General features: G+C 39.1%; 1 protein-coding gene across 1 annotated transcript in view; it reads left to right on the forward strand.

Moving 5' to 3' along the window:
- The window catches only part of LOC109214360 (vacuolar cation/proton exchanger 3-like), a 6,248-nt gene continuing 1,929 nt past the window's right edge, over positions 14,177–18,495 (forward strand). Inside the window, exons 1-8 of the mRNA XM_019378269.1 lie at positions 14,177–14,552; positions 15,119–15,186; positions 15,298–15,326; positions 15,469–15,665; positions 16,626–16,850; positions 17,312–17,434; positions 17,586–17,702; positions 17,800–17,853. Coding sequence (XP_019233814.1) covers positions 14,298–14,552; positions 15,119–15,186; positions 15,298–15,326; positions 15,469–15,665; positions 16,626–16,850; positions 17,312–17,434; positions 17,586–17,702; positions 17,800–17,853 — 1,068 coding nt within the window. The 5' untranslated portion in view covers positions 14,177–14,297. The remainder of the gene's footprint in view (positions 14,553–15,118; positions 15,187–15,297; positions 15,327–15,468; positions 15,666–16,625; positions 16,851–17,311; positions 17,435–17,585; positions 17,703–17,799; positions 17,854–18,495) is intronic.

An 18,495-nucleotide genomic window follows, 5' to 3' on the forward strand; every position in this document is an offset into this window, starting at 1 on the left:
TCTCTATTGAATTACTGTTAGAATTTAATATTCCCCGCAACATGTTCCCCCTTCCTACCTTTATCTGTTATTTCCTGTTATTATTGTTTTGTTCGTATATGACTTAACTGAACACGTTTATATGGTTGCCTTGTCCTAGCCTCGTCACTACTTCGCCGAGGTTAGGCTCGACGCTTACCAGTACATGGAGTCGGTTGTACAGATACTGCACTCTGCACTTTTTGTGCTGATTTCGATGTCGGACCTTGTGAGTAGCTTTAGGTAGCTGCCTTCAGTCGAGGGAAACCAAGGTAGATCTGCTGGCGTTCGCAGAGCCTGAAGTCCCCCTTTCCCTATTTTAGTTTTCTGCTGTCTCTTCTATTTCGAGAACAATTGTACTTCTTTCAGACTTCTATTTGTAGTAAATCTTAGTAGTTCATGGATTGTGACACCAGATCTATGGGATAGTTATGTACTTGAGTTGTGGAACTGTTATATCATTTTTTGCACTTCTTAATTATCTTATTTTAACTATTATTTGTTCTTGTTTGATTGATTATAATGGTAGTAAAATTAAAATCGTCGGCTTGCCTAGCTTTCACGAGTAGGCGCCATCACGATCCCCGAGGGTGGGAAATCTGGATCGTGACAAGTTGGTATCAGAGCTCTAGGTTGCTTAGGTCTCACAATTCATGAACAAGCTAGGTAGAGTCTGAGGGATCGGTACAGAGATGTCTGTGCTTATCCCCCAGAGGCTACAGAGTTTAGGAAAAACTTCACATCTACTCTTTCCTGTCGTGCGACTTGATTTCTCAATGCTAATTGAACTTCCACTCTGTTCTTTCGCAGATGGTGAGAACACGTATCGCTTCATCAGCTGACCAGCAACCCGAGCCCCTAGTGGCAGCTCCTACGAGGGACAGAGGCCGAGGTCGTGCTAGAGGCCGAGGCAGAGGCAGGGCTCGGTCCAAAGCTCGAGCAGTAGCACCAGCGGCGGAGCCTCTGGTTGAGTTTGAGGATGAGGTTCTGGCCCAGACAGTTCCAGCAGGGCCAGCTCAGGTTCCAGAGGGGTTCATCGCCACCCCGGTACTCCAGGATGCTCTGGTCCGTCTAGTGGGCATTATGGAGAGTGTCACTCAAGCAAGCATATTTCCTTTAGCACTAGCCGTCTCTCAGGCTGGAGGAGGAGCCCAGACTCCTGCTACTCGCACTCCGGAGTAGATGTCTCCCCAGTTTCAGACTCCAGCAGCTCAGCCAGTTGGGGTAGTCCCGCTGGGTGTTGTAGCTCAAACCGGCGATGGAGCAGCTATGTCCACAGATGCTTTATGGAGGTTGGACAGGTTCACCAAGCTTTTTACTACCACCTATGGCGGTACATCTTCAGAGGATCCCCAGGACTATTTGGACAGTTGCCATGAGGTTCTTTGAAACATGGGGATAATGGAGACCAATGGGGTCGACTTTGCTGCTTTTCGTTTATCAGGTTATGCCAAGAAGTGGTGGAGAGATTATTGTTTGGCTAGACCAGGTGGGTCACCAGCTCTGACTTGGGATCAGTTCTCTCAGCTATTTCTGGAGAAGTTTCTCCCTATCACCCGGAGAGAGGATTATCGGAGGCAGTTTGAGCGCCTCCAGCAGGGTTCTATGACTGTCACCCAATATGAGACTAGATATGTTGATTTGGCTCGTCATGCTCTTCTTATACTCCCCACCGAGAGAGAGAGAGAGTGTGTGAGGAGGTTCATTGAGGGACTCGCTCAGCCTATTCGATTACAGATGGCAAAGGAGACAAGGAGCGAGATTTCTTTTCAGGATGCAGCCAATGTGGCCAGGCGAGTTGAGATGGTTCTAGCTCAGGGGAGTGGTCAGGGGTCTGACAAGAGGCCTCGTCATTCCGGTAGATTTAGTGGTGCGTCGTCTGGGAGGCGGGGATTCTTTTGGTAGGGGCCATCCTCCCAGGCCGTTTCATTCAGCACTTTAGGCTTCCTATGGTGCTCCAGGTGGCCGTGGTTCTCATATGCAGTATTCTGATCAGCTACCCTACAGTGCATCACCAGCTCCTATTAGTGCACCTCCGCTCCAGAGTTTTTAGGGTGGTTACTCAGGCCGCCAGGTTCAGTTTCAGGGTCAGCAGTCCCAGCAGCCGAGGACTTCTTATACTTGTGGTGATCCGAGGCACATTGCTAGATTTTGCTCTCGAGCGTCGAGCAGTTCTCAGCATTAGGGTTCTCGTGCCATGGTTCAGGCACCAGGTGTTCCACCACCCGCTCAGCCAGCTAGGGGCAGGGGTCAGGCAGCTAGAGGTGGAGGTAGAGGTGTTAGAGGTAGAGGGCAGGCCGCTAGAGGTGGAGGCCAGGCCGTTAGAGGTGGAGGCCAACCAGCAGGAGACCGTCCCAAGGATATGGTTCAGAGTGTTGGGGCCCAGCCCCGATGTTATGCTTTCCCAGCCAGACCTGAGGCGAGGCATCTGATACCGTTATCACAGGTACGGTTTCAGTTTGCGGTAGAGATGCTTCAGTTCTATTTGATCCAGGGTCTACATACTCCTATGTGTCATCTTATTTTACTACGTATTTGGTTGTGCCTCGTGATTCTTTGAGTGCTCCTGTATATGTGTCCACAACAGTGGGTAATTCTATTATTGTAGATCGTGTCTATCGCTCGTGTGTAGTTATTATTGGGGGTCTTGAGACCCGTGTGGACCTCCTACTCCTCGATATGGTTGATTTCGATGTTATTCTGGGGATGGATTGGTTATCACCTTATCACGCTATATTGGACTGTCATGCCAAGACTGTGACCTTAGCTTTGTTGGGGTTGCCTCGATTGGAGTGAGAGGGACTCCTGGTCATTCTGTCAGTCGGGTTGTTTCTTATATGAAGGCTCGGCGTATGGTTGAGAATGGGTGTTTGGCTTATTTGGCTTATGTTCATGATTTTAGTGCTGAGGTTCCTTCTATGGATTCCGTGCCATTTGTTTGGGAGTTTCCAGAGGTATTTCCTGCAGACCTACCGGGGATGCCACCCGACAGGGATATCGACTTTTGCATTGATTTGGCTCTGGGCACTCAACCCATTTCTATTCCGCCATATCGTATGGCCCCGCCATAGTTGAAGGAGTTGAAAGAACAGTTGCAAGACTTACTTGATAAGGGCTTTATTAGACCTAGTGTCTCGCCCTGGGGTGCACCGGTGTAGTTTGTTAAGAAGAAGGATGGGTCGATGAGGATGTGTATAAATTATCGGAAGTTGAACAAGGTCACCATCAAGAACAAGTAGCCATTGCCGAGGATTGATGATTTGTTTGATCAGCTCCAGGGTATCAAGGTATTTTCGAAGATTGATCTGAGATCTGGCTACCATCAGTTGAGGATTAGGGCATCCGATGTCCCTAAGACAACTTTTCGCACTCGGTACGGGCATTACGAGTTTCTGGTGATGTCATTCGGGTTGACAAATGCCCCAGTAGCGTTTATGGATTTGATGAACCAAGTGTTCAGGCCGTATTTGGATTCCTTAGTGATTTTCTTCATTGATAATATTTTGATCTACTCCTGCAGCGAGAGGAGCACGAGCAGCATCTTTGAGTCGTTCTTCAGACTCTGAGAGACTGTCAGTTGTATGCGAAGTTTTCGAGATGTGAATTTTGGTTGAGTTCAATTGCTTTCTTGGGTCACGTTGTATCAGCAGAGGGTATTCGGGTGGATCCGAAGAAGATAGAGGCAGTCAAGGACCGGCCTAGACCCACATCAGCTACAGAGATCCGGAGTTTCTTGGGTTTGGCAGGTTATTACCGTCGGTTTGTGGAGGGGTTTTCACCTATAGCAGCCCCGATGACCAGGTTGACCCAAAAGGGTGCCCAGTTCAGGTGGTTGGACGAGTGTGAGGCGAGCTTTCAGAAGCTTAAGACATCTTTGACTACGGCATCGGTGTTGGTTTTGCCCACAGGTTCAGGGCCATTTACAGTATATTGTGATGCATCTCGTATTGGACTTGGTGCGGTGTTGATGCAGAATGGCAAGGTTATTGCATATGCTTCCCGGCAGTTGAAGATTCACGAGAAGAATTACCCAGTACATGATTTGGAGCTAGCAGCCATTGTTCACGTGCTGAAGATTTGGAGGCATTATTTATATGGCGTGTCATGTGAGGTGTTCACGGATCATAAGAGTCTACATTATTTGTTCAAGCAAAAGGAGCTAAATTTGAGGTAGGGGAGGTGGTTGGAGCTACTGAAAGACTATGATATCACCATCTTATATCACCCGGGGAAGGCCAATGTGGTGGCCGATGCTTTGAGTAGGAAGTCAGCCAGCATGGGCAGCCTTGCGTATATTCCGGTAGGTGAGAGGCCGCTTGCTTTGAATGTTCAGGCGTTAGCCAATCAGTTCGTGAGGTTGGATGTTTCTGAGCCCAGCCATTTTCTAGCTTGTACAGTCGCTCGATCTTCATTATTTGAGCATATCAGGGATCGGCAGTATGATGATCCTCATTTGCTAGTCCTTAGGGACACAGTGCGGCACGGTGGTGCCAAGCAGGTTACAGTTGGAGATGATGGAGTTTTGAGGATGCAGGGTCGCGTTTGTGTGCCTATGTGGATGGACTTCGTGAGTTAATTCTAAAGGAGGCCCATAGTTCCCGATATTCTATTCATCCGGGCGACGCTAAGATGTATCAGGATTTGCGGCAGCATTGTGGAGGAGGATGAAGAAGGATATTGTTGCATATGTAGCTTGGTGTTCGAATTGTCAGCAGGTAAAGTACGGGCATCAAAGACCTGGTGGTTTGCTTCAGAAGATTGAGATTCCCGAGTGGAAGTGGGAGCGTGTCACTATGGACTTCGTTGATGGACTCCCACGGACTCAGAGAAAGTTCGACGCGGTATGGGTTATTGTTGATAGGCTGACTAAGTCAGCGCATTTCATTCATGTGGAAATCTCCTATTCTTCAGAGAGGTTAGCTGAGATCTATATCTGGGAGATTGTTCGTCTTCATGGTGTGCCCGTGTCAAATATTTCTGATCGAGGTACGCAGTTTACCTCACATTTCTAGAGAGCAGTTCAGAGTGAGTTGGGTACACGGGTTGAGTTGAGCACAGCATTTCATCCTCAAACGGATGGACAGTCCGAGCATACTATTCAGATTATGGAGGATATGCTCCGAGCATGTGTTATTGACTTTGGAGGTTCGTGGGATCCGTCCTTGCCGTTAGCAGAGTTTGCCTACAACAACAGCTATCAGTCGAGCATCCAGATGGCTCCCTATAAGGCATTATATGGTAGACGGTGTTGATCGCCAGTTGGGTGGTTTGAGCCGGGGGAGGCTCGGTTGTTGGGTACAGATTTAGTGCATGACGCTTTGGACAAGGTTAGGATCATTCAGGATAGGCTTCGTACAGCTCAGTCCAGGCAAAAGAGTTATGCCGACCGTAAGGTTCGAGATATGGCATTCATGGTCGGAGAGCGAGTGTTGCTTCGGGTGTCACCCATGAAGGGCGTGATGAGATTTGGGAAGAGGGGCAAGCTAAGCCCTAGGTTTATCGGGCCATTTGAGATACTTGATCGAGTGGCAGAGGTGGCTTACAGACTTGCGTTGCCGCCGAGTTTATCAGCTGTACATCCAGTGTTTCATGTGTCCATGCTTCGGAAGTATCACGGCGATCCATCCCATGTGTTAGACTTCAGCACTGTCCAGCTGGACAAGGACTTGACCTATGAGGAAGATCCGGTAGCTATTCTAGACAGGCAGGTTCGTCAGTTGAGATCGAAGAGTTTCCCCTCAGTTCGTGTGCAGTGGAGAGGTCAGCCTGTTGAGGCAGCGACTTGGGAGTCCGAGTTTGATATATAGAGCCGATATCCCCATCTTTTCACCGACTCAGGTACTTTTCTATGTCCGTTCGAGGACGAACGGTTGTTTTAGAAGTGGAGAATGCGATGACCCAAAGGGTCATCTTTTGTTAGAACCCGAATCTGGGTTCCGAGGCTTTGAAAACCTCTTTTTATTTCTCCTCAATTTCCGTGTGCAGTCCGGGCGCGTTTCCGGAAAGCTTTTATGTGAAATTTAAGAAAAAATATGAATTTGGCCTTTAAACTTGGTAAAGTTGACTTTGGTCAACATTTTCGGTAAACGGACCCGGACCCGTGATTTGACGGTCCCGTAGGGTCCGTAGTAAAATATGGGACTTGGGCGTATGCCCGGAATCGAATTTCGAGGTCCCTAGCCTGAGAAAAAGAATTTTTAAAGAAAATTGTTTGCTGGAAAATTTAAGGATTTTCCGAAATAAAATGGTGTGTGATCTTGATGGTATCGGGCCAGTGTTGTGGTTTCGGAGCCCGGTACAGGTTTAAAATAATAATTAAGTCGAATCTGTGAAATTTGGTAAGAATCGGAGTTGATTTGGTATAAATCGGACCCTTAATTGAGAAAATGGAAATTTTCAATGTTCTTAAGAATTTCATGAATTTGAGGTTAAATTTGTAGTTGTTGATGTTATTTTGATGATTTGATCGCACGAGCGAGTCCGTATGATATTTTTAGACTTGCGTGCATGTTTGGTTTAGAGCCCCGAGGGCTCGGGTGAGTTTTGGATAGGCCACGGAGTGAATAGAACTTAGGAAAACTCAGCTGATGCATCTGGTGTTTTGCACAGGCCTCTGATCTCGCAATTGCGAGATCAGGCTTCGCAATTGCGAAGTGAGCAGGCCTGGGAAATGCGACAATAATGTTGCAAATGCGAACCAGGCCTGGGCAGGCCATCCTCGCAAATGCGACATTTTGGCCGGAATTGCGAAGGCCCCTTATGTCGCAAATGCGACATTTTCATCGGAAATGCGAAGGCAGCAGAAATTTATAGGGTTCGCAACCTGATCGCAATTGCGATAACTGCGGCCTGTTAAGTGAGATTTCAGATGGGATTTCAACTTCATTCTTCAAAAAAGCATCCCTAGGCGACTTTTCTAAGACTCAAACTTCTCCAAATCATAAGTAAGTGAGTTCTAACTCATCTTTTAACATGATTTCACTTCAAAATCTAGGGTTTTTCATGGGAAATTGGGCGTTCTTGGGTAGAAATTAGAATTTTCGAATTTTGGGGATTCGGACCTCAAATTGAGGTCGAATTTCAAAACCAATTGCATATTTGAGTTCGTGGGTGAATGGGTAATCGGGTTTTGGTTCGGACTTCGAGTTTTGACCAAGCAGGCCTGGGGTCGGTTTTTGACTTTTTGGGGAAAACATTGGAAAATCTATATTCACGCATTAGAATTGGTTTATTTAGCATTTATTGATGTTATTAAGTAAATTATGACTAGATACAACCGGATTGGAAGTGGAACCAAGAGGTAAAGCGGTAATTGAGGCTTGATTTTTGTCCGTGAAATTGAGGTAAGTGTTTGGCTAACCTTAGTTTGAGGGAATAGGTGTTGTGGTCTTGTTTGCTACGTGTTAGTGTTGAGTACAACGTATAGGTGTGGTGACGAGTATCTATACGTCGGTGTCGAGCATGCAAGTGAATCTTATTTTATGGCCGTTATGTCTCTTATCATGTACTATTCATGTTTAAAATGATGTTTCTCTATGTTGAGCAAGTTTTATGATATTGTTGAGTATTTGATCATTTGTGAGTATTGACTCAAGTAGAGACTTATTTCATAGAATTAATTGTTGAAACGAGATTGGTTATAGCTGATTCCCTTGTCGGGATATTATGGTTTCTATTGTTGATTCCCTTGCCGGGAAGTTATTGTTTCTATTGTTGATTCCCTTGCCGGGATGTATTGTTTCTATTATTTGGGTGAGGAAGAGTGTAAAGCACGAAGGGTGATGTCGTGCATGATATTGTGAGTGAGTGTTAATGCACGAAGGGTAATGCCGTGCCGATATTGTGAGTGTTAATGCACGAAGGGTGATGTCGTGCCGATATTTTGAGAGTTAATGCACGAAGGGTGATGTCGTGCCATGATTATGAGAGTTAGTGCACGAAGGGTAATGCCGTGCCATTTCTATTATTTCTTATGGTGAGGACGAGAGTAAAAGCACGAAGGGTGATGCCATGCACGTGTTACTATTTCATTATTACTGTTGATACAAATATGGTGTTCATTATGCTTCTCTATTGAATTACTGTTAGAATTTGATATTCCCCACAGCATGTTCCCCCTTCCCACCTTTATCTGTTATTTCCTGTTATTATTGTTCTGTTCGTATATGACTTAACTGCACAAGTTTATATGGTTGCCGTGTCCTAGTCTCGTCACTACTTCGCCGAGGTTAGGCTCGACACTTACCAGTACATGGGGTCGGTTGAACTGATACTGCACTCTGCACTGTTTGTGCAGATTTCGGTGCTGGACCTTGTGAGTAGCTTGAGGTAGCTGCCTTCAGTCCAGGGAGACCAAGGTAGATCTGCTGGCGTTCGCAGAGCCTGAAGTCCCCCTTTTCCCGTTTTAGTTTTCTGTTGTCTCTTCTATTTCGAGAACAGTTGTACTTCTTTCATACTTGTATTTGTAGTAAATCTTAGTCGTTCATGGATTGTGACACTAGGTCTATGGGGTAGGTTGAGAGTTGGCACTGTTATATCATTTTTCGCACTTCTTAATTATCTTGTTTTAACTATTATTTGTTCTTGTTTGATTGATTATAATGGTAGTAAAATTGAAATCGTCGGCTTGCCTAGCTTTCACGAGTAGGCGCCATCACGATTCCCGAGGGTGGGAAATTCGGGTCGTGACAGAAGGAGATGCTAATACTAAATTCTTCCATATTATGGCTTCTAATAGAAAATGTATTAACTCAATAATGTACTTTAAGGATGATAATGTTAACTGGATCGTTGATGCTATTTCTATTCTAGATCATACCCTCAATTTTTTTGAAAATTCCTACATGACTTCTAAAACTGTAAGTAGGATGGTTTTCTTTAATAACCAAGACAACAATATTCCTGTTATTGATTTACATATCCTCGATAGGCCTCTAGCTAAGGAACAAATTAATAATGCAATTTTTTCTTTTAAACCCTTTAAGGCACCTGGCCTGGATGGAATTCATCCTTTTTTTACCAACGGTATTGGAACATAGTTGGTGATTCTGTAATTAAGTTCTGTCACAAGGTTTTTGAATCTCAATCCCTCCCAGTGGGTACTAATGATACTTATTTATGCCTCATACCCAAAATTCACAATGCTATTGACCAAAAAAACTTTATACCTACTGGTCTTTATAATACGGCTTACAAGATAATTACCAAAATTATTGCCAATAGACTAAAACAATTCCTCCCTAGTCTAACTAGCCCAACACAATCTAGTTTTATAAAAATAGGAGAGCTAGTGATAAAGCTATTGTTATTCAAGAACTTATCAACAATATGCGCACCTTTAATAGCTCTAAATATGATATGTTATTGAAAATTGACCTTGAGAAGGCTTTTGATAAGTTGGAATGGGATTTTATCCATAAAGCTCTTATATTCTTCAAATTTCACCCAAAAATTACTAAACTTATTATGCATTGCATTTGCACAAGTCAGATTGGGAATCCATGTTAACAGAACCAAGACCAAGTACTTTAGCCCTAGTAAGTGACCCTATGTCTCCATACATATTTGTACTATGTATGGAACTTATATCTAGGCTAATAGAAAATCAAGTAGATACCATGCTCTGGGATCCGGTTAAAATTAGCCCTAGGGGGCCTTCCTTTTCCCATCTATTCTTTGTGGATGATCTAACTTTAATTGGCAAAGCTAATCAAAAAACAGGTAATTGTATTAAGTGTTGCCTAAATTTATTTATGGAAGAAACTGGTCTGTCTATTAACTATGCTAAATCCAGACTTGTCTTCTCAAAAAATGTCCAAAAGACATTACTTCTTACTTTGCAAACTTATTCAATATGAAATTAAGTTTTGAGTTTGGAAAATACCTTGGTTTCCCCATTTTAACTCTCAAACCAAAGCTCAAGATTTCTAATTTGTCATTGATAAAATGCGTACTAAACTCTCTCTGTGGAAATCTAATCTTCTAAATATAGCTGGAAAAACTACTTTAGCAACCTCCACTCTTAGTGCCATACCCTCTCATGTAATGCGATACACAATGCTCCCTACAAAAACCTTGAGCCAAATAGATAAAATCCAGAGAGATTTCATATGAGGTACCACTAATACAAAGAAAAAATTATACTTAGTGAATTGGAAGACTGTCACAAAGGATAAATCAGAAGGAGGGCTAGGAATCCGCTCAGCATTAAAGAATATGGTCTTACTAACAAGCCTAAGTTTGAGACTTCTTAATTATCCTAACCATCTTTGGGCACAACTAATTATCAGTAAATATGCCTATAAAAAACCCTCTATAAATTATTCATTTATTTGGGCAGCTCTAGTGAAAGGTTGGAAAATATTCATGCAAGGAACAATGTGGTACCCATGTAGGAACTCTACTATTAATGTTTGGATGTCCAGATGGATCTATAATTCCCCTAACCTTAGAAATAGTATAGAAGGCCCTCATCATCGATCGGATTATAGCATCCCTCTTCAACAGCTAATAAATGGTAATAACTGGGATTTATCAAAAAATATCATTTGTTCTCCCCGGCCCCTTAATCAAAAATATTAAAGCCACTCCAATACCTAGCCACTCAAATGGTAAAGATCATATGACTTGGGATATTAGTAGCAGTGGATTGTTTACCTCTAAGTCGTGTTACAAGCTTTTACAAGAAAACTACTCGACTAATCCGGATAATAAGACTTATTATAAATGGATTTGGAATCTCCAATGCCCTAATAAAATTAAGTTCTTTATTTGGCAGTGTATGCATAAAAAAATACCATGTAAAGCCTACCTCCACCATATTGGAATTAATATTGATTCCAATTGCCCCATTTGCAAAGAAGGGCAAGAAGATGCCACTCATATCTTCATTAGGTGTCCTATAGCTACCCGTTTCTGCTTGAAACTTGGCCTAACTCCGAGACAAAGTGAGAAAGAAACTCACTGTCTAATTACCCTTAAAAATTCAAACCTACATGGCAGTGATCATCATAATCAATGGGTTAGTATTTTTCCTTTTGCGATTTGGAAACTTTGGAAGAATAGAAATAATAACAATGTTAACAATCTTGATCTAGATCTTGCGAATATGGTTTCTATCAATCATGGGAATATTCTTTTTTCACTGAAAAAACCCTCTCCAACAATCAAAAATCAAAATTGACATTCATTGGTCAACACCCCTTCTAAACACGATCAAGCTTAACTTTGATGGTTCCTTCCTAAAGACAAAGTTACATGCAGGTATAGGAGGAGTCTTTCGTAATAGCAATGGCAACTGGATTATGGGATATTACAAATCTTGTTATGCAACATGTCCTTTGCAGGCAGAGTTACTAGCACTGGAGCAGGGACTAAAAATAGCTTTGGATATGTCATTCCCTACACTAGAAATTGAATCAGATTCCTCAGACATAATAAAAATTATTATTGAAGACAATGCACTCACTAACAATACATTACTCAACTGCAGTTCATTGATGCACCAACTGAAAATCCCAATGATCAGGCACAACTTAGGGAAGGCAATGCAGTGGCGGATCGTCTAGCTAAGGAAGCAATCAAATATTTCAACCCCGATAGATGTTATCACCTTGCACGTCCACCTCTTTTTGCTGAAGCTGTTTTGGAAAAGGACGTACAAGGTCTTTGTTTTGGATCTAAACTATTAAGTACCAGTGTTTGTAATAGTCTAGTTGCTTTAAACAATAGTAATGTCCTAAGGGACTATGTAGTGACTATTTAAATCTTTTGTTATTATTAATATATGCTTCCTTAACGTTCAAAAAAAAAAAATATGACAGAGATAATTTCAGCACAATATAAGCAGTAAGTCACCGTCAAAGGGAAGCTTTCTAACGTAAAAGTACCCATATTTCAGTTGAAACAGATTATGTTGTGGCCATTTTATGAAGAAATCAGTAAACGAAACTTCCTCCATCAATGGCAAAATTGGAACATAATCCAAAATGAAAGCTTAATTGGTACTTGTACTGTGATTTCTCTTCTTTTAATGTTAGACGTTAGAGCAAGAAAGTACTGAAGATCTGATTCTCTCTTAACAGTCATATATGAAGAAAATTCAAGGAAACTTCTATTTACTTCTTCCTATACTCCAAAGTGTGCTATAAGAATCATTTTGACATATATATTTTGGGTTTCATTTCCTATTCTTTGTAGGCGGTCTACGCCAGTTTTGGGTTATGGCTCGAATTCTGCGTCAACACGTGATGTCTTATACATTGAATTGTCCCTATTTCTTACTCTTTGTAAGTTAGTGGGGGAGATACGTCAACATTTATGGCCAAATAAAATTTCTTTGAGCTAAGCAAAACTTTACTCTAATTGTAGAAAAATGTCTCAAAAAGAAATACAGAATTGTGATCCAACCATTAAATAACTCTTCATACTGATGTGTAAAAAAATACTGACAATAAATATAACTTAAATTTCCGCTCACATCAACTTGGCTCATAAAACCCTATATATCCCTTATAATTAAGCATCCTTATAAGCATACAAGTAGTATGATAGTCTCGATATTCATACGATTTTTTTTAAATAATATTTATTATATTCAGTTTGAAATGAAAGGATCATCGAATAATCTCATTCAAATAAAAAAGATAGGAGATAAATTATCCGAAATCAGGATTGAATTGCACTCTAATGATTACAACTCGATTCAAGTTAGATTAGAATTTCCATTATGATCCTTTGCTCGTCTTCTTTCTCTTCTTCATATTCCTGGATCCATCACTCCCAAAAAGCTTTTAAAAAGACTGAGCTGGCCTAAAAAGCGGTTTGACTCTTTACGTACGATGCAGGCTCCACTAAATACGTATCGATTTCTTGCTGATGAATCAAGAATAGATCATTTGTCTTATCAATAGATAGCTAGAAATAGGAGATTTCCTCTTATTCTTGAGAGCTCCCTTCTTTATCTTTTTTTATCTATCAGAACAATTAAGATAATTATCCATCAATCGTTTTAAAAATAACAGGTTCCCTGTATATTCTCCACCTATTTGCGGATAATTTTCAACTTTTTGTATCCGTCTTCACATAGATCTCCAAATCATAAGACAATAACAAATCTTTCCATTTTCCAAGCCGATCCGATCCATTCGTTCGTAGAGCTATTTACTCGATCGCATGACATTTCTGGAACATCTCTAACAGAGGGGCAAATAGTCAATTTTAAAAGAACTTATTGTCAACCTCTTTCAGATACGAATCTATCTGATTCAGAAGGGAAGAACTTGCATTAACTCACTTCCTTTTTTCTGTGTGAGTTTCGGAAATATCCTCATTCATAGGTCCGAGATCTACATCGCCATCTTAAAGAAAAATAAAATAGGCTATATATTCAATGAGCAGTAGTTGGTGAGGTGAGAATGAGATATGCACTCATGAAATTCTTACCTTAAAAGTTTTCCACATGAAACAACTATCGAGCTATCAATACAATATAACGTACCAAATACCACTCAACCTCATTTTCTCAAGACCATAAATTTTATTCTACATGTCATGAGCACTCAATAACACATGTTGTTCATTCTTTTAATCTTTCACTATTTTACAATGATTTTATTTTATATAGTATATTCTTTTAGTTTTCTATTCGGTATCTGATACCCATATTTACCAAATCCGAAATCGTGCCAGAAAACACCTTAATACTGGAATAAAACGCTTTCTAAAAAAGGTAATTCCATATATATCCATGGTTCGAATCCAAAACCTCTAATTAAAAATGAATGAGTACTTACTGTTCACTCCACCATAATTAAATCCGAACTCACATCGAAAAATTCCTCATTGGAGGCAAAACATTTTCTAACAAAAATAACTTCATACCCATGGTTTGAATTCGAAACCTCTAAATAAGAATGAAGGAACATTTATCGATCACTCTACCACAACTCTTGTCGGTAATGATTTTACTTTAAATAGTACTTGCATAAACCTATAGAGTCCCTACACCCATTTTCAGGAAAGAAAACAAGTGAAAATATTTCTCTTTTTAGGGTTTAGCACCTGTTTTCCTTCCCATAACATTACGTGGAGCTCATGCAAACTTATAGAAAACAAAACAAACTTAGCGAAAATTCTAGGAAACTTCAAATTCCAACCCCCATTTCTTGTCCTCTATAAACTCAAGAAATACAAGTATAAACTATAAAGATGCATACAATTTCCCCTTTTTCTTACAACAAATTCTATTCATCTTAATTGATTTTTTCATTTTTTGTATTATGGGTTCTCTAAGTGATTTGGAGAATGGAGAAATTAATAAAAAAGAGCAAGAATTCATCAAAAAGAATGCACAAAATTTGTCAAATTCTATGATGAGGAAAAAATCAGATCCAGAACTTGTATCAAGAGTTCGTTTTAAGAAACTAAGAGAAATCTTGAGTAATCTTCAAGAGGTTATATTAGGAACAAAGCTTTGTTTGCTCTTTCCAGTTATCCCTTTGGCAATGCTAGCTCAATACTATCATTTTGCAAGAGTAAGTATTTGCTTAATTTTCTCCTCATTTAATTTGTTATATACATTTGTCTTTCAAAACTTTGATTTTAACTGTTATACATTGACAGTATAAATAAATTTTTACGCTATCAGACTACTTAAACGATTAACTGCATGTAATCGTTCGTAATGGATATATACTGATAGTGTAAAGAATTTTTACACTATCAGTATATTGTAACTTTTACGGTTACATGTAGTCAAATTAAAACGGTTACATGTAGTCAAATTAAAGAAAAGAAAAAAAAAACAGGTCAACAACATCAATATATGTATATTTGATTGATTGACTTCGGGCCCGACGAGCGTCCATATGAGTTCGTTTATATTTCTTTTAGATGTAATATAAACAGTGCTATCTTATCTTTTAGATGACCTGATATACAGTGCTAGTATAAAAATTTACTCGATCATATCACGTAAAAGGCAATTACATGTAATATCGATGTATATAAATTAATTTATACCTAAAATAAATAGAGTAGAGAATTTGTGGAAAAGCTTCAAAGTATGAATGATCATGTTTATATTTCTTTTTTTGAACAGCCCTGGATTTTTGCTTTTAGTTTACTTGGACTTGCACCGCTTGCTGAACGTGTCAGCTTCTTGACTGAGTAAGTTGTTTCTTTTTTTTTTATTCTTTTTAACTCCTATTTTTAATCTATTGACAAAATTCCTAACACAATTATTCTTTTTTTTCTCCCTTCTACCTGAAATTAAAAAAGACAAATTGCTTACTTCACTGGTCCAACAGGTATGCGTTTTGTTCTTATACTTCCCAGAATATATATATATATATATATATATATATATATATATATATATATATATATATATAAGTACATAAGTTGAAAAATAAATAATGATGCATGGTTAATTATTATGATTTAATGCAGTTGGGGGTCTACTAAATGCAACATGTGGAAATGCAACAGAGATGATAATAGCATTATTTGCTCTTTACCAAAGGAAAATACATGTTCTAAAGTATTCTCTATTGGGATCTATTCTTTCCAACCTTCTTCTTGTTCTTGGAAGCTCTCTTTTTTGTGGAGGATTGACCAACCTTAAAAAGGAACAGAGATTTGACAGGGTAAGTTCACATCAATAAAAATTTATTTTAAACTAAACAATATTGTAGTTTAATTTATTATAGTATGTTAGATACTCCTTCTATTACAGTTTATATGAACCTATTTTTTTTTTTGGTCCGTTCCAAAAAGAATGACCTCTTTCTATATTTGGTAATAATTTAACTTAAACTTACAATTCTACCCTTAATGAGAAGCTTTTATAACCACACAAATACTCTGGGCCCCCTTTTGACTTGTTTAGGACCACAAATTCCAAAAGTCTTTCATTTTTTCTTAAACTCCGTGCCCACTCAAACAGGTTCACATAAATTGGAACAGATGGAGTACCATTTTTATTAGGTTGCCGAGTAATATATATATCGTAACAATTTACCTACAAGCAATCGGATTGTAGAAAGATTTCTTACACGGTTAGTGTATAAAAGTTAAACTCCATACATAATGAGTTTAACTTCTATACATCGATTGTGTAAAATATATCATATACTTTACCTACAAGCAATCGGATTGTATAACGATTTCTTATATAGTCAGTACATAAAACTTAAACCCTATACATAATGAGTTTAACTTCTATGTATCGAGTTTGTAAAAGAATTTTACACTATCAAGTAACCTAAAGATATGTCAAGAATTACTATCCATGCAGAATAAATTTACATAATAAGTAAAACTAGTTACTTAGAAAGTAAGTTAGCCGACCTGCTATGAAAGATTAAATTACACTAATAGCAAGCTTAAAAATTATCTACGCTATCATGTATATTAGTATATATAAGTAAAATTCACACTAAATTTGCTATCCGTGGCCAAGCCACCTTTTGCCAAAGGATGTCATCAATTGACACCCTTTCGTCGGAAAATTACATGGTGTAACTAGGTTTTGTGTGTATATATATAGTATTGCTTCAATACATATATTTTTTTGTACTGACATTTATCTTTCAATTTTGGGACAGGGACAAGCTGATGTAAACTCACTTCTCCTTTTACTGGGATTGCTTTGCCACATGTTGCCACTTATGTATAGATTGTCTGTTGTCGAGCCAGTACTTAACAATAATGTAACAACTTCAATATTGGGGTTGTCTAGAGTTAGCAGCATTTGTATGCTTGTAGCATATGCTGCTTATCTCTTCTTTCAACTGCGAACACACAGACAAATGTTTGAATCCTCCGAGGAGGTAATGTTTTTCTATTTTTAGAATAATATATATTGTCATATTCTAAACCACTCATCCGGCACACAAATATAGTGCTCGGACTCTTCAAAAATGCCGCCAGTGCATGTCGGATGCTCCAAAATATTGGTATATTTTTGGAAGATTCAACACGAGTGCGGCAACATTTTGAAGAGTCCAAGCAACATTGACGCCCACCTACCCCAAAAAAGGGAATAACAACAAGTTAATTACATTTTGAAGTTTAACATCTAGATACTGATATCGTGAATAGATTTTTACACGATCAAGTCATTTAAAAGATAGCTATTAGTAATTCCTCATAGTAAATGAAATTAGTAACATGGAATATAAGACAGGTAACCTATTCAAACAAGTTAATTAAATTGCATTGAGAGTGTAAATTTTTTTTATACCGTCGGTGTATTAAAATTAAAGTTTTTATTTCGATGACAAATGAGTAGGAGGAAGAAGATAAAGTTATGGAAGATGAGGCAGTGATTGGTTTTTGGAGTTCATTTGCTTGGTTGATTGGCATGACAATTACTATTGCTATATTATCAGAGTACGTCGTAGGTACAATTGAGGTAAGCTTTGATAATAAATGTACGGATTTAATTGCTATACACTGACAGTATAAACTATTTCAACCTCCTTGTAGCAGGTAACTTGTTTTATTACTGATGCTACTAATTTCATTTTTTATGGACGGTTTAATTACTATAATTTCAATCTCAGGATGCATCAGATTCATGGGGCATTTCAGTGAGTTTCATAAGCTTAATATTGTTGCCAATAGTTGGAAATGCTGCAGAACATGCTGGATCCATCATATTTGCTTTAAAGAACAAGTTGGTAAGATATACAATCTAACACTACAAACTCCTTAATTACATTATTCTATTTCAGAAGAGAATATAATTAATTAGTATTCTAAATGTACCAAATGCAGGATATATCTCTAGGTGTTGCCTTGGGATCAGCTTCTCAGATTTCTATGTTTGTGGTGAGAATTTAATTGACAATATTTGTTTCTTTATGTATATATTTCCCAATTTCTTTAATTTTTAGCTATTTTTGTCTAGAGCTTAACTTTTACACACATATATTATGAAATAGCTTATACGATCAGCTCACCTAAAAGATAATTTGGAATAACCGTTCATAAAATTAAAGTGGGATTACTAACTTGAAAAATAAGGTAGGTTACATACTACAACAAGCAATAATATAATATAAAAGAATTTTACACCATCAGAATTGCAAAAGGGCAGCCCGGTACACTAAGCTTTCGCTATGCACGGGGTCCGGGGAAGGACTGGACCACAAGGGTCTATCGTACACAGTCTTACCCTGCATTTCTGCAAAAGGCTAGTTTCCACGGCTCGAACCCGTGACCTCCAGATCACATGACAGCAACTTTACTAGTTACCCTTCACATCGTCACTGTAGTATAAGTTAAATCGGTTTGTCTATATGTCACTTAGGGGGGTGGTTGTTTTTTTTTTTTTTTATAAAATAAATTTTCCCAGGTTCTCTGGGGGTGCTGTATTTATAGAAAAGATAGTTATCTTCCTTACAACACAAGGGTAAAGATTACCCTTCGAAATAAAAAGGCATCGGTGGCGACAAAAATAAAATATTGGGG

Source organism: Nicotiana attenuata, chromosome 2 (assembly GCF_001879085.1).
Source record: "Nicotiana attenuata strain UT chromosome 2, NIATTr2, whole genome shotgun sequence".
NCBI classification, from domain to species: domain Eukaryota; kingdom Viridiplantae; phylum Streptophyta; class Magnoliopsida; order Solanales; family Solanaceae; genus Nicotiana; species Nicotiana attenuata.